Here is a 22,915-nt window from a genome sequence, read left to right on the forward strand (position 1 = left end):
AATGAATCTTCTCAAGTAAATTTGCTTAATCAGCATTGAGGTCAAGAAACAGACACCCCATGAGCCTCCCTCAGATGTCCTTCCATTCCCTAGTTTCCCACTCCGACCCGAGCCTGGGTCCATCTTGTCCTGCTGCTCACTATGGTAACGTGAGGGGTATCTTTTTCCCCTGTGGTAACTGATTTGCTTCAATTTTTTTTGTCTCCACCAGGGTCAGTTTTAATAAATAGCATTCTTCTGGACAACTCTTTCATCTAGGCTTTCAAACTGATTTACATAGAATTATACAAATGGCTCTCTTACGATTTGAAAGTTTTTTCCTGTTATCTTCCCTAATCTTTAAAAACTACAGGCACTGGATAGATCTTTCTAGATGTTTCATCAAGGTGTGTGCAACAGAAAATTATGAATCCGTCTTTCTCTGTGTGTGGTAGTGTTATTAAACATACATTTTTCTGTCTGTCTAGCTAGTTATCTAGGCATCTAACTAGTATCTTGCTATCTAGGGATCTCTGTGTATTTCACGTGGTTGAGAAAAATGGAAGGGCAGCTACAAAGCTTTTGCATTCCTGATAAAAGAGAGAATTGGCTGGGCTGTCTTTCCGTCTCCTCTCTGCCTTGGGCTAAGATGTGATACCATCTCGCCACCCAGAGAAAGAAGCCAAGAGAACTGTTGGAGGCCCCGGCCCTGCTATGATGATCTGTTTAAGTAACACCAGGAACTGCTTTCAGGGTTCTTCAGGATTCCTGTGAAGTGAGTTAGAAGCCTCTGTTTGTCTATGCCACTCCAAGTCAAGGTTCTGTCATGGGCAGCTGAACACATTCCTAACTGATAGAATACATTAGACAAAACCAGCAAACTTGAGTTGTTCATAGTATATGCGTGTTTAAACACAGGGAAATTACCACAGAGACACCAAATCCCCTAACTCTAAAATAGGAACCCGGGTAGCAATTACTCAAATTCAGTGCTTACTGCAATGGCCTTTTTCGTGTGGCCGTTCTTAAAAGCGTAATTTTCATAAATTATTCACCGTGTTTCAAATATCACTTTTCGAAATTTTGGACAACGGGGTCCAGGTCGGGTGCATCTTGTCCAGATGATAGACCACGTCCCCAAAGAGTTTCAAAGAGATTAAAAGAGATAATTCACCAGAAGGGCCTAGGACAGCCCCTCTCCCATGTTAAAGTACCCCGTAAATATTAAGTATAGTGTTTTAATAATCAATGTTAATAAAAAATATTGATGTTACCTACTCACATGGATGGCCAGCTCCTTCTCATCTTTTGTATTCCCACAAGAAAAGTCACCTCCCCTGAGAAGCCCTCTCTGGCTATTCATCTAAAGTGGAATCCCTCCCCAAATATCTCCCATTCCCCATTGCACCATTCTTTTTATTAGCTCAGAGAGCTTGTCGCCATCTGTAATTCTTTTGATTATTTATTTGGTAAATGTGTGTAAACTGCACTAGAGCAAAACCTCAGTGGCTGGTAGAGATTCTGTACTCTGCACATGTTGCATACCGAGATGACCAGTCCTGTCCAAGACACCATGAAAATAGAAGGCCATTGGACATAGACAGGTTTTGCAGAGGTGGTCATTCTTGGAGGTATGATTTTGCCCACATTTAAATAAAAATGAAGGTAGATAAAGATTCCGCTCAACTCTAGACCCTCCTCATACTAGGCTTTATTGGGGAGCTTAGTGGTTTATTATTATTTTTATTTATTCTCTAAAAGGTCAATACATAATTCTATATAGTCTAGACACCTTTAGAAAGTGTGGCACAAATTGCTACCTTTAGAAAAATGTTTTGCGTTCAAATAGAGATGTGAAATCAGCTGAAATTTTAAAAACCAATGGCTACTTGTAATCAAAGATTTAGATGAAATCTCATAGTTTTTGACTTTCTAAAGATCCTAGAATCTAGATTTTAAAATAGCCCTATAAAAGTTATGTTCGGGACCGGGTCAGAGGGAAAATGGAAATGTTGTCAATAGAAGGAATAAATCCTAAGGAGCAGAAGGAACCCCTCAAACGCATTTGAGTGACTCGAGGGGAGCCCAAGGCAACCCTCTGGACTCGTGGGAAGGCAGGAGTCTGTCCAAAGCCACTGTCCGAGGGAAGAGGACCCCCTCCCTGCTGCGCCACCGACCCCACCTACCCCACCATCACGACTGGCTCTGGAATCCAGAGGAGCCCTGCAGGATTTCCCCTTGGGGTCACAGGTCAGGGACTCCTGACAACAGGCATCCTGGAAGGAACAACAGGAGACCTTTTCCTTTTTTCTGTGTCTTCCAGAAGGACAGTATGGTGTGGTAGTCTAGCAGTGGGCTTTGGCTACCTGAGTTTGAAGGCCATTTTCCCCATTTTCCAGCCTTGTCTCTTACAAGTAGGCCTGGGTGGATTCATTGGTAAAACGGTGGTGATGGCCGGTACGTAACAGGTGCTGGGTAACTGTGACTTTTATAACCCTCCTTCTGGAGGTTATTGTGAAGTCTGCCCATGTTGACCAGCAAGGGGGTAGGGTTCTGGGATACCGTTTTCTTGGTGTAACTGCTCTAGGGCCTAATTTTGATGGATCTGTGGCTAGTGCTGTGGTAATCACCCGTGGATTCTTCAGAGAAGGTTCCAGAATTTCTATGTAGGGGGGCAAACAGGCAGCCATCTTGGAAGCGCTGGCCATCTGGTGGGCTAGTCTTGATAGCCGGTACCCAGGTTTTAGTTAGCTGTTTATCTGGAGTACTTTGGAGGATGATGGGGATTGGTGGGCTGGTCTTTTGGCTCTGTTTGCATGATAAACACTACGTATCTCGATGTTAATTTGGGGGTGCTTTGGGGGGTTCTGCAACGAAATCTACAGAGCACGCGCACAATTTTTATGTGGACTGAATATTACATGGGAAGCTTTCGAAGGGTTTATGGAGATGGGTATTTGCTACTTTTTCTGCCCTCCTTGGGGCTTATTTTGCTCACCTCTGGGGACTACGTGAGAGGATTGATTTGGCTGGGATTAATTTTATCTGGAAACCAGAACCATAAGTGGATTCAGGGTCTGATGTTTCATTTGGCCACTTTCGGAGGGTACCCTGGCTGATGCTGAAGACAAGCTGGTCTCTCGAGATTCTCCCGCCTCTCCAGGAAGCCACAGCAGGGGTGACCACAGGCTTAAGGTATGACCCCGGGGATGAAGGTTAGGGAGCCCAAGTGGACCTCAGACCCAAGCCGCAGTTCATTACAGCTTTACTGAGTCTCATGTGGGGCCTGTGAATGCTGACCACCCACCCCCCAGGCCCCCCCTAGTGAGCTTATAGTGCATTTCATTGAGACTCCCCATTTTCCCCGTTATTTATATGTATTTTTTCAAGTAAACCATGTGTTTGTGAATTTTACATTTTTAAGACGGTTTATTAGTTCTTATGAGCACTTTGTTAGGGAAATCAACCCTTTGTCACCGATTTTTACCCAGTCTCCACCCCATTCATATTTTTTTATATAATCCTAATTTTATATAGCCCACCCCACCCCATGGCTTGTGCAGGTTAGAGCATATAGAAGAGGCCTTCTATAAATTTTAAAGTACTTTTCTGTATTTAAACATGTGATTGATCCACATAAAATTCCTTTGTGTAGGGGGTGAGGTAGGGATCCAGTTTGTTCCCAAATGTTTAGCCATTTGTTTCAAAACCATTTCTATTTGATAGCTCTTGTCTGTCTCTCCCCAGCTTTGAGGGACACTAGACAAACTTCTGAGATCCTTACTGAAGTGTACAATGTGATGATTTGATAAAGGCCTACACTGTACACCATTTCTTGAGTAACCCCACTCCCCCTTTTGAAACACTGCATTCCTGAATTTCCCCCCACATGTGGGAGTCCATATCCTAAAGCTGGACAGAGAGCCCCAAACTTATTTTGGGGGGAGATTCTAGCTAAAACAGGCACCATATGATGATATATTTAAGGGAAGTTGGTGGAATGGATAGGGTGGCTATTATCAATTCAGAGGTCTTTACATGGGCTAATGGTTTTCTATGGGCTTGGGCAAAGGACAGGGGTAGACTTTTTGGAGTACCTGCAAATTGTTTTCAGAAACCCAAATTATGAGGACTTGTCACGTCAACATGGGGCTTCCCAGATTTGCCGTAGTCAAAACCAGGAACAATGGGTATTTGCTTGAAGCCGCAAGTAAGTCACAGGACTCACATCCTTTGCTCACATTTAATTTTTATTTTGATTTTTTTTTAATGCTGCACAAGACAATATTTATTTCATTTATTTCATTTATTTCTTTTATTTATTTCTTTTATTTCATTATTTCTGTTTGCTGCTGTTATTTTATTTACTGAAAGAGAGAGGGAACTTTTGTGGCCTTTTTCTTTTTCTCTGTAGGCCGCCTTAAGCTTTCTAAATTTGGAATATTTAAGCAAGCTGAAGGGAAAGGGGTTTCTCAAAATCACTTGGGAGAAGGAAAGGCTGCCTTGTCCATCATGCCCTATGGTGGGAGATCAACTGCGTGTACAATTACGTTTCACTCTTAATTGTGCTTAAGGCTTTAATTAAATTTGGGTGTTCCCTTCTTAGAGCAGCTCGTACTGACGAAGGTGCATGCGCTGAATGATGTCACGGCAGTCGTTGAACACACGGCGAATGTTCTCGGTGTCCACAGCGCAAGTGAAGTGGGGGTAGCAGTAGTGGCGGCCGTCCCCACTAGCAGTGCTGATTCTCTGCGGCACGAGCACAAGAGACCAGAGTCAACGCCGCCTCCCTACCGTCATCAACGGGGCGTCCACCAAGCACCCGTCCACCCGCTACGGACGTCACGTTAAAGCTACAATGCTCGCTGGCTACCCGTGAAATACAATGGAAGAACTGGAGAGTGTAATCCCCACACGCTCAAGTAACCCCCCCCCCCCAAGAAGCAGCACCAGCCAAGAGAGAACTAAGGACAGTCTCTACTCACCAGAAATTCGTCGCGGATGAAGTACTTGGCCCGGGTCACGCGGGGGTCCTCTCCGGGCTCGGGGGTAGCTACGAAGAACAGAAATAGTTCTGGTGAGGTCACGCAAAGGGTCAGAGCAGAGCCGGAGCGCCGGCGTCGCGGCAGCCCCTCGGAGCAGACGGCAGTTTCTCCTGCCTCGCGGGCGTGAAGGGACATTCCCATTCTTAGAGGTGGTTCATTGAGGTGACTGTAAAACTCCACCCCCATGAGACGCCCCCAGAAATGGAACGGGCAGCACACTGCTGAGGGCACGGGACCAACGAGCGGACCGCGCCCCGGCACAAGGCCGCACGTACCATCCTCAGGAGTAGTGTAGCGAGCAAACTCTGGAAAGTAGTCCTCAATCTTCGATTTTCCAGCGAGGACTTTCTCAGCGAGCAGGTCTTGCTTGTTGAGGAACAGGATCACGGAGATGGTGCGCAGCCATCTGACGGAGAGGGACGCGGGTTCAGCGTCGGGGAAGGCGCGCACGCGGTCCGCGAGGGGTCTGGCACGCTGGCACGGGACCGGCTTTAAGAGCGGCGCCGACACAGGGCCTGGGGCTCCGTCGCCGGCCCCCCGGGGGAGAGGCTGGGAGGGAGCAGGGGGCTGAGCTCCACAAACCTGTTGTTCCAGATGCTCTTGAACAGGTTCAGAGCCTCCTGCAGGCGGTTGGTCTGGTTGTCCTCCCGGATGACCATGTTGTAGCTGCTGCTGGCCACCACGAAGATAATGGCGGTCACATCTTCAGCACGAGAAAGCAAAGGCAATGCATGTTAGAGGGGAACGTGATCCTTAACGCTTCAAAGCAAAACGCCCTTACAGAGCGGAGCAGTCTATGGCTTCCATACCATTGAAGCATTGGATCCATTTGCGGCGTTCGTCGCGCTGGCCACCCACGTCAAACATGCTGCGGGAGACAGAGGACAGCCGGTCACTCCACCACTCTGCTGGTGGGGGCCGAGGGAAACCAGTCTCTCTCTCAAAAAGGGAGCCATTCACTTACTGGAAGTTGACTTTGTCCACCTGGAACTTGGTCTCAAAGATTCCAGAAGTCAGGACGCGGCAGCGAAGCAGATCCTAAAACAAAAGCTGGGTCAGTGGATCTCCCCAAAAGCAGCCGGAATATTCGTAAATGCCAACTGGGAGCACAAGTCTTGACTAGCTGGGAAAGAGGGCTGCGAGTCCTCGGACGGTGAGAACGTTCACATACCTGATCGCTGGGCACATAGTCAGCCTGCTTGATGACATCGATCTTGTCCAGGAAGCTGGGAGAAGAAAAACACGCAGGGGTGTTCCAAGAGCTCCTGAGCTCGTGCTGATTTGCCCCTAATTCCTGTCGCACTATGAAGTTGAGCTTGACGGACACGGTGGTGTCGGAGTTCTATGGCAGTCCGTCAGCGGGAGTTTTGCCTGGGTTGGTTACGTTTATGACTCAAAGCCTATGCCTTGGGAAGGTGAGTGCGAGCAGCATTTAAGAGAAGTGCACTTGGCGGACCAGCAGATCTAGGAACCCGGAAGTAGGACTGGACTCTCAGGGCCCTGGCCGACAGGTGCAGCACAGGACTAAAGGGGGGGCTCTGGACTTGCAACCAGCAGAGGCCCCCAAACCAGGCCTATCTGATCTTGTGCCATTTCAAAATGATTAAAAATTTTAAATTTTCAAGTTGTTTGCCTTTGACTAAAATAGCAAGTAATTTGAAAACTGTCTACTTACGACCCATTCCATTTTCTTTTCTTTTCTTTTTTTTTAAGTAAAATGGCACACTTAAAAGCAGCAAGGATTTTCCCCTCCAGGGACTCGTGAAAATGAGATTGTTTGAATTACTCAGAATGGGTATCCCTTCCTCCTACTTTTTAAGAATCTCACTTATTAAAAGAGAACAAAAGAGGTTGACACAAAGGGGCCCTTTCTGGCCTAACCACACCGAACAGGAAACAAACACAAAGTTCCCTTCCGTTCTGTTTGGTCCATGAAATAGAACCCTCCAGATAGCAGACTGAGTTTTTAAAAAATCCCACAGCCATCCAGGTTATGGATCCTTCTAGGGCCGGGATCCCGCACAAAAGAGGGGCTCGGGGCCTGAGACGCAATCACCCACCATAAGGACATTTTACATCAAGAGCGGGCCGCGACGTTCCCAAATAACGAGGACCTCACTGGTGTGGCTGGCCTAGACACACCATTAGGAAAAAGAACTTTGGAAAGATTGGGGTCATTTAATTGATATGGAAAAATGAATGTTAAAACGGGAGGCGGGGTAGTTTTTCTCAAGCGGGAGGGGGGGGCTTTGGAATTGTTCTAAAACTGAAAAGAAAATCACAAAGGGAGAAAAGTCTACTTTGAAGAAATTCTGCCAGTTTCCCCCCCACCTTCCTTTTTACCAGTTGAGAGTTAGTCTGGCTTAGAGGATATACTAACTTGCCCAATCAGTCCTACATTACAGCACCAGTCCAGAAATAGCTCCCCAGCCGCCCTGGCCTCCAGCATGTTGCCACGGCAACAGAACCACAGTTCTATAAATAGATCATCAGCACCAAATCTTGTGAGAGAGACATCTGGAGCGGCGCCAGCCAAACCCCAGCTCAACAAATAAAAATAGGCAGCTTAAGAAATGGGCAAGATACCAGTATGGCAACTTTAACATAAAGGCAGTTAAACCAGAAACACACTGGTCAGCGTGTCGGGCGGGGCTGTTCTAATCATCCCGCCGGCGAAGACGTTTTAAAAGTTGTAAGCTATGTTTTTTTTCCCCCCTCCAAGTTTCCTTAAAACTTTCCATAAACTGTGCAAATGTTGCCATTTTCAGATAAAGTTGCAGGAACAACTTAATGTTGCTGTAAGAGAAAACTTTTTAAATGGTGTGAAATAAAAAAAAATTAAACAAAACCCAGAAACCCGGCTGAATGACTGTTCATGAAATTGTTAGGCTCTCCGCCCCCCGCCCCCAGCACTCAAAACGGGGAGGGTCAAACCTTCCGAATCTTGTACCTGTACTTCTGACTTGGAGCCAGAATACCAAACGCAAACAATTCCAGGATTTCCATTTGTTTTGAGTTACTATAATTAGCACTTCCAGCTTTTAGTTCAAACTTTTGAGAAAATCAGGGACTTTGTTGAAGAAGTGGTAGGGGGTTGGGGTCACAGGGACTGGCTAAGACGGACTGTTTTTCTCTGCTTGAGAACATACGCAGATGGGTGGGTATGGTCCCCGCGACACAGCTCTGTGTGTGGCCGCTGGACACCATCTGCCGTGGGCTCCCCGTGGGGGGCGGGGCCGGGGCGCGAGACACTGATAGGTTTCACAGACCCTACCAAACGCTTCTGTGATTTGCAGATAACAGATTCCAGGGAACTTGCTGTTGGCTGTTACCTCTTCCTCCCTATTGATTCCACTGGTGGTCACAATGAACCCCTCAGGCTTGGGGCTCCTGCGCAAGGCAACTGCGGCTTTCTGTGAGCCAGCCTGGAACCCTGGGCCTCACGGCTTGATATTTTCTTTCTTTTTTTTTTTTTTTTAAAGATTTTATTTATTTATTTGACAGAGATAGAGACAGCCAGCGAGAGAGGGAACACAAGCAGGGGGAGTGGGAGAGGAAGAAGCAGGCTCACAGCGGAGGAGCCTGATGTGGGGCTCGATCCCGTAACGCCGGGATCACGCCCTGAGCCGAAGGCAGGCGCTTAACCGCTGTGCCACCCAGGCGCCCCGACTTGATATTTTCTATAGCAAAGTCGCTTCTAAGCTTCCGCGACCTATAGAAGAAAGGCTGGAGCCTCGCAAGTATCTATCACCCCCGCCCAAGTCACAAGACACCCCAACTTCAGAATATTTTCACCGAAAATATTAGCATGTTTGTGGATAGCAACAAACTGTCTTCCAAACATCTCCTTATGGCTCTGAGCACCCTGTAATTCCTCTACCGGGGCCGGGCCAGAGAGGCGGTAAGTACGCCGTCTACTCCCCACGAGGGCAAGCGTCCTGGAGGGAAAGCCCCGTGTGAACGAATAAGGTAGGAAATGGAACGCAACAGCATGGGTAACGCTGGGCTCTGACAAGGACCGTGTCACTCACCCGATCGCAGAAAGAGCAAGCCGATTATCAGCTACGGAGAAGGGGGCGGGGCACGGGTTTGTCCTCGCCATGTCAGTTAGGTTTTTAAAGAACAGCAATAAGATATAATATTTTTACATTATTCAAATCGTGAGAGCTGCCCAATCTTCCTAAAAGCTTGGAGGTCAATCCAGTTAATTACCTCAAGCTAATTAATTACGAACATCACTTTACTGCCAGTAATTATCATTTTGCTCTAACAGGCATTAATTGTTTATATAAAATAATGTCACTGCACTAAAAAGTGCAATTAAGGGCTTTCTAAAACAAATGAATCAGACCAGAACTTTCTAAGTGCAGGTGGGACTAACTGGCTGGCTTCTACAAGGGGTGTTGAGATGTCTGGTGTTTTCTCCATTTGTGCCTATGCCGTGTGTGGAGGGGGGAGAGAGGTTACTCACTACTGGGCGCAGTCAATCAGCTGGTACTCGTTGGAGCGCTCGTAGCAGGCACGCACTCCTTCGTCCTCCCACAGAGCCTTGGCATGCTCATAGAACTCCTGAGAGCGAACACAAGAGAGAACACACGTGAGCTCGTGCCCAGGCAGGCGCCCTGCCCCTACAACCCAGACACCACAGTTCACAGTGGGACCAGCACGGGTGAGATTCCCACTTGCGAACACAGTTAATGACTTCGTGCTCAAAATAACTTTCATTCAATTTGTTAAACGTAATTAAAAGCCAAAGTAATTAATTCCTGCTGTCCTCTTATTGTGAATTAACTGGTCTTGGGTAGTGTTCCTCCTGTGTTTTTTGGGGGGGGGGGGAGGGGGACAGGACAGAGTAAACTACTGAATCACTCTGTTTCTCCGCACAATTGCTTTTACGGGAAAGATATACATTAATCTGCATTAGGAAAATATGCCAAGGAATGATTCAGTGTTGTGAAAACATGATATTTCATTTGTAAGATGTGCTGGGATGAAACTTCCCTTCCAGGAAAATTTGAATTTTACCCAAAAAATATTATGGTTGGGAATGGCTGGCAAATCTGGCCTTGTCAGTGCCTATCCCTTGGGAAGGGTCGTAACAGGGAGAAACAAAGGAGCAAATAACCCCTGTTGTTTTAAACTGCAGTAGGTTACGATTCATATTTCATTTGAACATAGAAACATTTTTAATTCTACAGGGGCAATCTTCCCTCACAAGGAAAGAGAAGGTTTTTCTTCAATGTGAATTCAGCCAGAGAAGGATTAAAAGTAGGCAGGGACACAAAGTTCAGCTATCAGCACAACTAATAAAAGGTTACTGTTCTGGTACATTTTCAATCAGCTGCCATGTTTCCTTCTATTAAGAAATATGCATTATGTATATCGCGCTGACTGCTTGAATTTTTTTCAAACAAACGCTATTAAAAAAAAAAAGAAAAATTGGCCTAGCCCTACTTATTAATACTGCTTCCCTGCTAGTAGAAGTTTGCAGCCAAGCCCATTTAAAATACACAAACACAAATTCCCAGGAAAGCCTGACAAAAGGCCACAATAACTCATTGTTCTAACTGTAGACAAGTCTTTTCCTTCTGGGCCTCATAAACTCGCGCATCTTTCCATCTTGTTTCCCGTTCCCCTCTTAGAAACCACTCTTCCCCTACAAAGGGGTCAAAACGTATACGTTTGGGCACGGGCAGTTCTGTGTCACCTAAAAATATTTCTTTATGGGACGGAGAATCTTTGTAAACAGTGTTCTGCACGCCAACAAGGACGCACGGAAGAAAATCTCCAAGTTATAATTTAGGTGAAAGTCCTTTCTTTCCCTTTTTAAAAAAAAATGAGAAAAGGCTTCATCTGCCCCAGTGCAAGGGCTGATTTTAGGGAAAAAAAACCTCATAAAGGTCAACAGCAAATTGTTGAAAATGAGAACGTCTCCCATTTCCAGGGCTGGCACTTCCTTTCTGCCTTCTCTGCTCTCTTCGGACACGTTCATTTAACTGGACGACTAGCATCTGTAGCTTCACCTACTGTTCGGTTTGCCACAAGACGTGTCCGAGGGAATAATTCAGGCTGCGCCACAACTCGTACCATTTTCCCTGAAAAACACCTACAATCTAGTCATGCAGAGATGCCAGTGCGGCGTTTCCTCGTGGGGATGGGCGAGCCAAGGCGTACGAGGGGTGATCGAATTTTGCTCACCGTCTTGAGCAAAAACCCTACTGATCATTAAAGTTTTGGTATCGAACACTAAGGACCCTCATGGAGTTCACTGTCCCCTACGAATCGGTGTCACTGAAAGGTGTTTCGCCGGAAGTGTGGCTGAAACAGGGGACCGGTGGATGGAGCTCATGCCCGGTGCCGCGCCGAGGGCCGGGGGGGGGGGTGGGGGGTGGGGGGACACAACCAAGAGCTTAGCTTACGGGAGGGAAATCGAAGTCCGGTACGTTCATCACGCTCAGAATATAGTCCACTCTGAACTGGTTCTCAGGGTTGGCCAGCTCCACGGGCGGCACCAGGTTGCTCATGGCGGCCACGATGGTCTGAAAACGAGTGAGCAAAGCAGTCAGGGGGACGGCACTGCCTGAGGGGGGGCTACGAGAAGAGAGAAAGGACCCAGACACGTACTTCGATCGCCTCTTTCAGGTTGTTTTTGATGTCCTGCACTTTGGTCGCCTTCTCACTACAGTGGGATTGAAAAGAGAGAGACATGATATTGCATCACGCGGACGAACAGGGTCTCTTTAGTCAAGACAGTCCAACTAAAAGCATAGTATTCTGTTCTTGCAAGAGCCGTGGGTTCAAATCTGTCCAGATTGGAGGTTCCTGAATAAAGGTGGTTTCGAATTGAATGTGTCCCGAAGACACGCCTGATTGGAGCCGATTAGCAAACTGGCATCGAGAGAACGATCGAGTCTACTGTACCAGAAGTCAGACCCGGTTCTTTGGGCGTTTCAGACATGGGCCCATTTTTCGAAGCTCCCACTGCACGCCAACACGTCCTAAAAGGTTTCTACTGGCCCTTATCAACACGTGAGAGAGAGAGAGTGTGTGTGTGTGTGTGTGTATGTGGGGGGTGGAGGGGTGTAAGGGGCTGATATGTCAATCATTGGGGAGGAGAAAAAGTTTCATGGTTCCACTTCGGGCTTACTCTGTCACTGGACTAGTATACAGAGACCAGGGAAGGCAGACGGTGATATTAGATTTTAAGGCTTTGAGGCCATTTTTATTAATTAAGTCACTGTGTCAGTCACTAAGCCAGCAGCAATGACGTTTCTAGGTGATGTGAATATACATTGATTCCTCAGCGTGAATAGGGATAAAATAAGATTCTGCCCCCAGGAGTCTTCATGATCTGGGACTTGTGTGCTGGGGGGATGGGGGGCAGGGGCCCCTATTAAGTAGAAGTCAGAGCTTTAGCTGCCTTTTAACTATGATTTGAACCTAAGTCATACAGGACATGAGGATGATCTTTATTCAGAGTCACTGGGACCACAAGGAAAGGCCACACCCTTTGACTCCTTGGGGGGGGGGGCTGACAGAATGCTTGCTGCCCATCACCTCAATCTAAATGCAGTAAGTGTCTTTCAGCAACTGTCCTTCATTAGACACACGACCAAAGAAGATTCTAGAGTTTGCGTCTTCAGGGGATAAAAAGGACCTCTTGCTTGGGGTAAATCTTATCACACCTATTGCCTCAACCTTGCGGATTTGGGTGGGGGGAGTGGAACCCGTGTGCAGGACACACCTACTGTGTACTAGGCCCAGGGACACGCCAGCACCGTCGTGTGCAAGTAAGGCGCCGCCCCCTCACGGAGGAAACTAAGGCTGAGAGGAAAAGCACAGAGGCAGAAGGGACAGAGCTCATCTTTTTCTTGCTGCGTAGGAATTTTAAAAACAATCTAGAGATTCCTAATTGTTGAAGCTTTCACTTGGTTGCTTTTCACCAAGAGTCCTGGAATGGAGGTAGAGGAGTAGAGGAAACACAAAGAAGGGGGGTGTCAATAGCACCCACGGGCCAGCAGAACGGTTAGTTGTAGGGCAGGGCGCCGGGGAGAAATCGGGGTGCAGGGGTCATGTGCTCGCCTGCCAACAGCCCTGCCCCCCACAGATCCTGGTCCTGAGTTTTCCAGGCAATTGTAATAGCTAATGTTTCCTGCCCGTTTTATTCTTATCAAAAGAAAGATCTGCATATTGATTTGAGGGGTGGGCCCTGATTTTCTGATTTCATTTCATCCCTTCTCCAGGGTCAGCCCTCTTTGTGGTAAACTGGCCTCAGAGAAACTGTTTTTTATATCAGAGTGAGAAGCTAGTTTAGAAGCATTCTCATCAGTGGGGGAGGTTCAGTAGGTTTTGGTGTGTGTGTGTGGGGGGGGGGTTAAACGGTACCAGGAACCCCTCAGGGGCCACTTAAAAGTGCTGGAAGTCAGGAGAACTCGAGGGAATAGACATGACGGCAAGAGGTGTCCTGCAAACCACAAGTGAGGCATTCACGCCCTGACTGGAGGTCTGGCTCTGGCCCCCCACTTTTAATGCAACCACCCTACACTGAAAAGGGACCCAGAGTCCTGACCCTTCTGTGGGACTTCTCTGCTCTGCACGTGCACCACAAAAGCTCGTTTCTGAAATTAGGAACCATGTCCAGACTCGCTGCTATAGTCTAAATCACTCAGACACTAGACATTTTTAAAGGATGTGCATCGGTCCCTAATTAGTTCACTCGTGGGCTCAGATTTACCTGAAACCCCACAGGACAAATCATTCCCATTCATTAAAAACAGGCTCCGTTTCCATGGTAACGAGAGCCATTAACCTTCAGTTTCAAGGTCCTACGGTAGTTAAAATTAGAGATGTCTGGGTATTCAATACCCAAATGTACGTACCGCAAGAGGAAAGAACTTCCAGAAACTAGGTTCTTTCATTCAGTTTGATATTTTGGTCTAAGGAGTAGTATGATAATTGGAAAACTTCCAGTCTTAAATACGGATATTTTGAGAACGTGTTCAGTATTCATCTACGTATGTGAATAGTTGTGGGAGTATATCAAGTATAAAACAGCTAAAATAGAAATCTAAAATCTAATTCGGGTGTGTAATACTAAAACATAAAACTCTTCCATTGAAGCAATTACTATGTAGACGGCGATATTATACTGGGGCTGGCGGGTTCAACGTCATTTTTACTATCGCTTAATGAATCTAACGTTGATTGTGAAATTCAGAGAAAATCCCTCGGATGTCTCTAAACTACTTAACAAAGCCAAATTATGTAGCTGCTACTACAATTTGGAGGGACTAAAATATCGGGGCTGGGGCGAGAAGTGCCTGTAGCACATTGCTCCCTTCCTCCCCCCCCCCCCAACATGTATATAAAGCCTGTTGTCTGGGTTTGAGTTTTAAGAGCCCCTCCCCCTCCCCCCCATCAGCTGCCTAAGTAGTAGGGGGAGGCTGCGCTGTCCTGAAAGTCTCTTTCAGTCCTACACCTGATCTTTGTGCTTTTTGTGGGAAAGGACAGACAAAAGAAGAAAGACAGAAGACAGACGCAAGATACAGGGATTGCTGAGACATGCAGAGAATTTTTATTTATCACGTATGTTAATTCTTGTATTTACTTGCAGAACAGAGTCACAGAGAGAAGTGCAGGCAAGGTATTAGTAGGGTTCAAGGGTCTAGCACAGCGTCTAGCACACAACAGGTGGTTCAATAAGGGCTTGTCATATTTCTCAAATGCCAACTTTTGGTACAGCAAACTGTCACTCTTACGCAGATGCCTTTTTTTGGATTGCTATTACACTACATTTTTGCCAATTAAGGATTTCATTCCATATTTTTTTTGTGTGATTTTTTATGGTTTTTTGTAGTTTTTGTTTTGTTTTCAGTTATCTTTAGAGGTTAGGTGGTAGGGCCCCCTCCCCCTCCCCCCCACAACAGAATAGTATTCTTATTAGAAGTTCCTAAGACCAGGCAATTCCAGCATGCAAAGTGTGATAGGACATAGCCGGGAAGATGAGAAACTGTAGCCATCATCTAGGGATAATATATTCTAAAAGAAACAGATGAACAAACACGTGTAAGTTACTTTGTCCCGACCCCAGGATCCTTTGCCCCGCCCCACCCCCCCCACCCCCCCCACCCCCCCCCCCCCCCCCGCCACAGAAGCTATTTCTTTGAGATGCCCTAGGCTAGGTCAATTGGCTCTGCGTGTTCTCATGAGAAATAGCTGCTTCGTTACTGCATGCTGAATATGCAAGCGGACTTCCAATGGTTACCTGGCATGCGTGTGCGTGTTGGTGTGTAATGGGGAGTGGGGATGTAGGAGGTGAAGAAAAACAAAATTGATAATGAATGGAGAAAAAAAAAGCGGATGCCATCGTGAAATTTCCTATCCACTAGCTAACACAATATGCCTCCAATTAAAAATATACTCGAAGATCTTAGATCAGAGGCTTTGAGATCATTCTTAACAATGACCCCCTGCAAGATGCTGAGGAACTTTTTTTTTTTCCTCTCCAAATTACGGACAGTGTAGCACCACAGATTTTGATAAGGGAAAAAGATTTTTTTCCCCCCAAGAGTCTGAAATTTTAAAATCAGACCAAGCAACTGGGTGGATGGAATTTAGTAGATAGTTTTAAAAACAAGTAGCCAATTCGAACGGACAGCTGGGGTGTGTGGGGGGCGGTGGGGAAACAGAAACCATATGGAAAAACATCAATTCTCGAAATCTTAAACTGGTCTGAAGCTGAAATCTATAACTTTTCCCCAGCTGGATTTAATTACATTTAAAGGATGGCCCCCCAAACTTATGTTTTGCGCTTTGCTTGCTCTGAAATGTTGAGACCGTTCAGGTGTCAGGTGCACACGTAAACCACGATGGCGGATGGCCCTGGAATGAGTTTTGTTTCCTCCCCGGGCTCGGCCCTCAGTTTCCCAGTATGATCTTCGTGTTTGTTTGTTTGTTAAAAAGTTTTTCTGTTTTTGAATGTGCCTACCCATCGCTGTTGCTCCTTGCAGCCTGCGGGTCCTCTTCGCCGCCCCTTTTAAAGAGAGATTGAAAGCTCACCTAATCTGCAAAGCACCGCAATTTCCCAAAAACCCCACACAGCCTCTCTCCATTCCTGAACAGACGGCCATCCTCCCCTTCAGTCCTAGCCGCCTTTCGGGCCACGCTGCAAGGTCTACGGAGACGGCAGGCAGTGGCGGGAAGAATGCCACACCTTCGCACCCTATTAGCCGAGCCCTCTGGAGACGCTCTGGTCGGGTATACAGAAGGGACGGATAATTATTTTCTAGTGCTTTCACTAAATGTACATGCATTAGGGAGATAACGCCGTGATTTATCTCACAATTCTTTGGAGAATATAGCAGCGCTTAAGGCTCCTTAATGCTCCCAGATCTCAATCTTTACCACGTTGTATCTGAACACACAAAGGCCCAGACATGGGTGATCTTTGCCCATGATTTCCTGGTACAGTATTAATTTCCTCCCTTCTTGTAGTCGGGGAAACTACCTATGAAGTGTTTTTATTTATATAGAACTGTTCCCGATAAATTGTCATCAATAAAAACTGCGTCTGCACCGTGAGGCAGCAAAAAAAAAGAAAAAAAAAGAAAGAACAAAACCCACTACCACTAACACCCCCCCCCAAAAAAAAACTGGAAAAAAAACAAAACAAAACCCACCACCAACAAAAAAACCCTACTCAAAACGCAATCTTCGTAAGTGATAGGAATCCCTCCTTGGAAGTGCGAAGGGCAGGACGGCTAAGCGTTCTACGTTCTACGTGGTTTTGCAATTGATTAGCTTATTAGCTCGACCAATGTTAATGGCACTTTTTTTCCCCTTTGATACTAAAGGTAAGGAAGAGTTAGCTTTGAGTTAGGAAAATCCGCACTTGACCTCTGTATGTCTCAAGGTCAGATTAATATTACACCTTACTCTAAAAATGTAATTGGCACAGCAATCTGCGGACAGTTAAGGCAAATTGAACAGCTCAGCCCAGCCCTAACAAAGCGCACATTTACGGGAGCGAGGAGGAAAATGCCCTGGACCACGCAAAACACGCCTTAGTGGACGGATGTCACCATCATTTCAGAGGGAATTCCTAGTGAAGAAGGAAACTGCTCTTGTTGCAATACCGCACTGAGGAAAAAGAAAAAAGGAGGCTCACTTGGAGGAGACAAAAATAAGATTTCTAGACTCACATGAAGAATTCCCCTGTATGTCACTTCCACGGGCTAAATTTAACATCCTGAGAGATTACCTATGGCTTCCTCTATGAGGCAGGCAAACTGGGAATGTCGCTTCCTCTTTTTAAAAAGAAAATAGAAAAGAGAAGTTCTGGTTTAAATGTCTCGTGTGCATTACAGACTGGCTTGCCAAGGGAGGAGAATCCTTTCTCTAAAAATTAAAAAATCGTGGGGCAGTCTGGAGAGTGATGAAGCCTTAAGTAAATCATTGCAAGGATGTCCCACCTTCTGCTGGATTCGAGCTAAGGTAAACAGCAGCGGTTGCACCCTTTTAAAAATGCTAGCCATGTCCAGTTTTAATCAAAATATTTATCTAGAGGGTACATGGTCAAATTATTTTTGCTCAACTAGCCTCATGAAGAAGCACTCCCCGGCAAGTTACGGGGAAAAATAATTATGCAAGATTTTTCTTTAAATTACAAATTCACATAGCTAAAAGTCGGTTTCTGGCTTTTTGTTTATCCACCACTGGCAATCTCTGGGACTAGGGCTTTATGGAAGTCTGTGTCAGGAATTAAGAATTCCAGAATTGCTTTGTGACAAGTGAGTAGTTAATTAGCCGCATGAACGTGCGTATTGATAACTCATCGAGTCACTCGTAAAATTGGTAAAATAGCCCATCCTTCCGAATCTGTGCTTAAAGCATAGAAGGCACCCTAAACTAAAGCACCCATTTGTATGCGTGACATCATCCTCAGCCCCTATTATCTGACCTAAGAAATTCTAGAATGTTCCATAAAGAGCTGCCTTCAAGTGCAGTCCTTTTACTTCTGAAAGGTAATAAAATTCATCTTTGTGCCCCCAGTGCTTGGTGCAGAGTAGGCGTCTGTAAGTGGCTTTTTACTGGTTTGTTTTTGTGGGGTTTTGGTGCATTACTGAAACTATGCGGCCTTGACTCAATGTCCCCCTTTGAAACTAAAGGGGATACAATGGAGAGGCAAGTTTTCAACTGAATCCAGGTTGAGGGAAGGGAATGGGATTGCTAATTAGCCAGTAATTGCAAACTAGTGCCTTCAGGTGTTTGCAATCTGGTGAGGTGAATGGCTGTCACCCCAGTGAAAGTGGAGGCTGGTAGATTTCGCATTTTCTGTTTCACAATGGGGGGGACATTTGGGGTCTGGGGAGAAAAGCAAATACCCTAATTATATTGAGGGCTGCCCTCTGTTTGCATTCTTCACGGCAAGCAGGACCCACATTTCTCCTCCATCCCTAGTACACACGCACTCTCTTTTAATCTTTATTCTCAATGCGGTATTGTCACCCTGTCCTACACCAAGATGCCTGCAAGGACTTTTCAAAGGCAAAAATGCCCCTTGACACGGCCACAAGTACCTAACTCCCAGTCTCCATCACTTAAATGTCTCCTTTTTCTTTCTTTAGGCAATATTATTGATTTTTAGAAAGGGAAACAGTGATTTGCCCATAATATTAATTCCAAAGGGGGGTGGTGAGGGAATGAGGAATTATTAACAGGGGCTGCTGCCTCTTTCCAACTTTGTTTTACGTGAGAACATTACTGCAACTGTTTTTCCCTAATAGTTTAAAACATCCTGCATTGGTGCATTGCGCTGACATCTGCTGGGGTGTGGGGGCAGACGGGGGGGCTTCTTTGCAGTGGTCAGGTTGCCCGCAGACAGGGTGGCCACGGCAGGTGTCAGCCATGCTGGAGACCCACTGCACCAAAATCCATGGACAGGTCTGCAGCAGACCTGTCATGGGGCCAACCAGGTGCTACTTTCCTGGGGTGGGGGGGGTATTTTTATAAGAACACCGGTGCTTTAGTATTACTATTATTATTCATTGCTGCACCAAGATTAAAAGGAGGGAGGGGGGAAATCCCCAAAGAGTTCTTCCCTGGATTTTCTAATAGGTAGGCTGAAAAAATTAAGTGGAAATTGGCTGCCCAGCCCCCCAAATCTACCTAAACTTCCTAAAGGTTAGTATACACTGTGTGAATCTTACGTGCCCTTGGCACAGAGTTGACACTTACTCTCCATTAAACCCATTAACATGCAGGATCCTCATTTGCTTCACAATGGTGCTTTTACCAGATTCTCCGGCACCTAGAAAATGAAAGTAAGTCTCAGGTTATGAAGGAGGCATCTTACACACTTCGGGCAGGGAAGAGGACTGCTGTCTTTTCCATAGAAGCAGCACGCAAAAAACAAACAACATAACAGACTTGCAATTTTCCTTGACATTTCGACGCAGAGAAAATGAAACACATGTCCCACTCTGTCTACCTGCAGTATTCACCATCACAATGATGAGAATTACAAATTACAAATGCTGTTTTCAGGATCTGTTCCCCCCCCCCCCCCACCTTGGGTTGTTTTTAAAATTTGTAGGGTGGGGAAGCCAAGGGGCAAAGAGAAGGAATGACGCAATTTTGTCATTGGAGGTGGCGGGGGGAAGAAAATTGAAGTTAAAACTGAAACTGAATCCTTGAAACAGGAGCATTCACTGGTGAAACGCACACATCAGTGTAGACAGCCACAGAATTCACGGTTCGTCGGAGCTTTCATGGTTAAAACACCCAGGATTCACGAACAATACCCACACACCGCAGTCTCCTTCAGCGCCCAGACTGACGCAGCATTTCCCTCCCGCAAATTCTCACAATGCAGCTGCTTTGCGGGCAGCTTTCTCTCCCCTTGGGCTACTCAAAACTCAACCCTAACCCGCAAGGTTACATGTGTCCTCCTTTCCCGCAAAGGGTATTTTCCTAAAGAGAAATTCTCTCTGGATACAACCACCATGTTGCAGGGGGTGGGGGGCGGGGGGGGGGGGGAACCCATCAATGGTCTGTCATCTTCTCGAAAAACACATTTTAATATCAAACGTAGTGCTTGAGAACAACCATAACCACATGCAGCAACAACTGTAACAAGTATTCAAAGGACACGACTTTAATCTTGAGGAAAATATTCCTGGGAGCTACTGAATTTTCAGATTCCTCAAGCCCTTCTCAAAGTAAGAAGGAACACATGCCTCCATTTTAAATCACCTTTCTTTGTAAACATATATTTTATGAAAAAAGCACATTTCCACCCAGCTAGAAGGAGGATTGCTATTTTTTCATTTTCTTTTTTGCAAATGTACACTCACTTCAACAAATACTCTTTGTGTGAAAAATTTTTTGCCCTCCTCCCACACAAACCTGTTTGGTTTTTTTCTTTACCCTTTTCCCTTTTTTTTCCTTCACTTTTAATTTTATTAATTGCTTTTGTTTTACTGCCCAGAGAGCAAAGCATTCCTCCTTCTCTTGCCTTTTCACAAGGCTGTAATCAATATCTGTAAAAGTTAAAATTAGTTTCCACAGAAACATTGATTTCAAAGCAAACACTGTATCTTAATGAGCCCAACTCTAATAAGTTAAAATATTAAAGGCACTATTAAGAGATTCCATGCAGAGAATACATGACATTAATCAGAATCTCCAAATTCTTTTGTCAGAAGTGTTAACATGTGTAACACCTCTCTCTTACACAAACAGATCTGTGCCTCAGTTTCCACATTTATGAAATTAGAGAACTGGGCTGAAAAATTACTGCGACATCTTTTGTGGCACTGTCATTTACTCAACTTTGTCATTAAATTAAGATGCACTTAAAAACAGGATTTGGGGTATCATTAGGTTTCCTCTTGGGGGGGGCATTATTTGGCGAGAAACACCATTTAAAAATGCAAAATGTGTGGCATTGAGCTGGGCTGCAGACCCCCCATGCCAGAGGCTGTCAATAAATAATGATAAAATGTAGCCATATAGACTGGGACACCTGGGGAAAATAAGCCCACAGATATGCAAGGTGTGTTCAGAGTAACAGTCTCAAATTAAGTAGAGACTTTGTTATCACTGAGCAAAGGTGTTAGAAATTTAAGGCACCCTTAGTATCACATTTGTTTCAAATTAGTATTCAGGTAGCAAGATGGTATTCCTAGGAAAGATTCTAGACTTTTCCAGGCTTATACTTTGAAATCAAGTTACATACATATTAATAATTCACATAGCATTAATTCTACCTTTAGAAGTTTTAGGCAAGACTTCGACATATGTATCATTTAATTATTGAAATAGCAAATGCATAAACACCAGGTTTATTTCCACTTAATAATTTTCTGCTTTATATAAATCTGGACCCAGGAGAACAAAGAGGTGACCCATCCAAAAAAAGCAAACCAAACACCACCACAAAGAAAATTCAGCCTTTTACATTTTTATTCTTTATACTCAAGCTGTTTTGTTGAAATGTGACCATGAACTAGGTTTTAACCTAGCGAATTCACAAATTAACTCAGATAGCCAAATTACTGAGGAAGTGGAAAACTTCCATACTAATTAATGCTTGTGTAATTCTTCTGGTCATTTCAACAATTTCTTTTATGCTTATGTTTTATTTTGTCCCTCCCCCCTTAAGAAAAAAGGAGGAAAGGCCATCTCCTTATAGTTAACAATCCCCCCTCCCTGCCTTTTTTTTTTTTTTTCTGGCCAAAGAGGAAAAACCGCAATCAAGAGAAAACCCAAAACCAAACAACCAAATGTCACTTGACAAACAACTAATTAACGTCTTTTCATCTCCTTCCACCTGGAAAAAAAGTCTTCTTAAAGCGCTCTCAATGCCCCCTCCCACGTTGAAAAGGACAAAAAAAAAGAAAAAAGAAAAAAGAAAACCAACAACAACAACAAAAAAAAACCACGCCATTTCCAGACCAAGAAGCCATTTACAGACAAATGTCATTTTCCAGTTTTGATTTGTGAATGTCTTTTTTTTTTTCTTTCACAAAGCACTCTCAATGTGGCCGACTAACAGGAAAATGTGTGTGTGTGTGTGTGTGTGTGTGTGTGTGTGTTAATGATTTGGTGGTGGGGGTGGGGGTGCTACAATTAATTCTCTTTGCTTTTCAAAAAGCCTGCATGTCTGGAAGGGGATAAAAAGGTCATACTGTAAAAATGACGTGTCATTTGGCTTCACTGGGCACTTAGCGTACTAACTCTTTTTTTTTTTTTTTAATTTTTTTGGTCTTATTTTATTTGATTCTCCTTGTCTTCCTTCCACGGCCCGACCCGGCCCGGGACACGTCTGCTCGGCGCACACACAGTGTGTCCTGCCCGAAACGCACCGAGTCGCGCCCAGCGGCGGCCGCGCTCCCTCCTCTCCGCCCCCCCCCCCTCCGGCGCCACGACTCGCCCGCGCCCCCTCCCCCTCACTGCACCACCTTTACCACTCCGATCCCTTCCGAGGGGCTGATGTCACCCGCCCCCCCCCACTCCCCTCGGCCACTTCCCTCGCCAAAGCCTCCCCTTGGCGAGGTCCCCTCCGCCACAACGGCGCTCCCCCCCGCGTCACCCCCTCCTCTCTGGCCCCTCTTTCGTCGCCCTCTCCCAACAAATCACACACCCCACGGAGGCGGGTCCCCCTCCCTCTGCCCGCCACCCCATTTCCTGTCCCCGAAACCCTCTTTTTGTCGCAGTCTTCCGAGCCCTGTGGGGCTCCCCCTCCCCCTCCCCAACATGCACCCAAACCCTTGGCGTCGTGTAGGCCTCGCGGAAAACAGAGAAAAAAGAGCAAGGGGGAGGGCGAGAAAGAGAGAGAGAGAGACAGAGCGGGCGGGCCAGGGGAGGGGGCCCCGCGCCCGCGCCGCCAC

General features: G+C 45.9%; 1 protein-coding gene across 1 annotated transcript in view; it reads right to left on the minus strand.

Annotated features, from left to right (window-relative positions):
* Positions 1 to 4,211: 4,211 nt before the first annotated feature.
* GNAS (GNAS complex locus) overlaps positions 4,212 to 22,915 on the minus strand; it is a 54,881-nt gene continuing 36,177 nt past the window's right edge. The window contains 12 exon segments of the mRNA XM_026503819.4: positions 4,212 to 4,728; positions 4,965 to 5,032; positions 5,300 to 5,430; positions 5,607 to 5,727; positions 5,834 to 5,892; positions 5,989 to 6,062; positions 6,196 to 6,250; positions 9,496 to 9,593; positions 11,444 to 11,563; positions 11,649 to 11,703; positions 16,012 to 16,056; positions 19,260 to 19,332. Of these exon segments, the coding sequence (XP_026359604.2) occupies positions 4,582 to 4,728; positions 4,965 to 5,032; positions 5,300 to 5,430; positions 5,607 to 5,727; positions 5,834 to 5,892; positions 5,989 to 6,062; positions 6,196 to 6,250; positions 9,496 to 9,593; positions 11,444 to 11,563; positions 11,649 to 11,703; positions 16,012 to 16,056; positions 19,260 to 19,332 (1,046 nt within the window). The 3' untranslated portion in view covers positions 4,212 to 4,581.

Source organism: Ursus arctos, unplaced genomic scaffold (assembly GCF_023065955.2).
Source record: "Ursus arctos isolate Adak ecotype North America unplaced genomic scaffold, UrsArc2.0 scaffold_16, whole genome shotgun sequence".
Lineage (NCBI taxonomy): Eukaryota > Metazoa > Chordata > Mammalia > Carnivora > Ursidae > Ursus > Ursus arctos.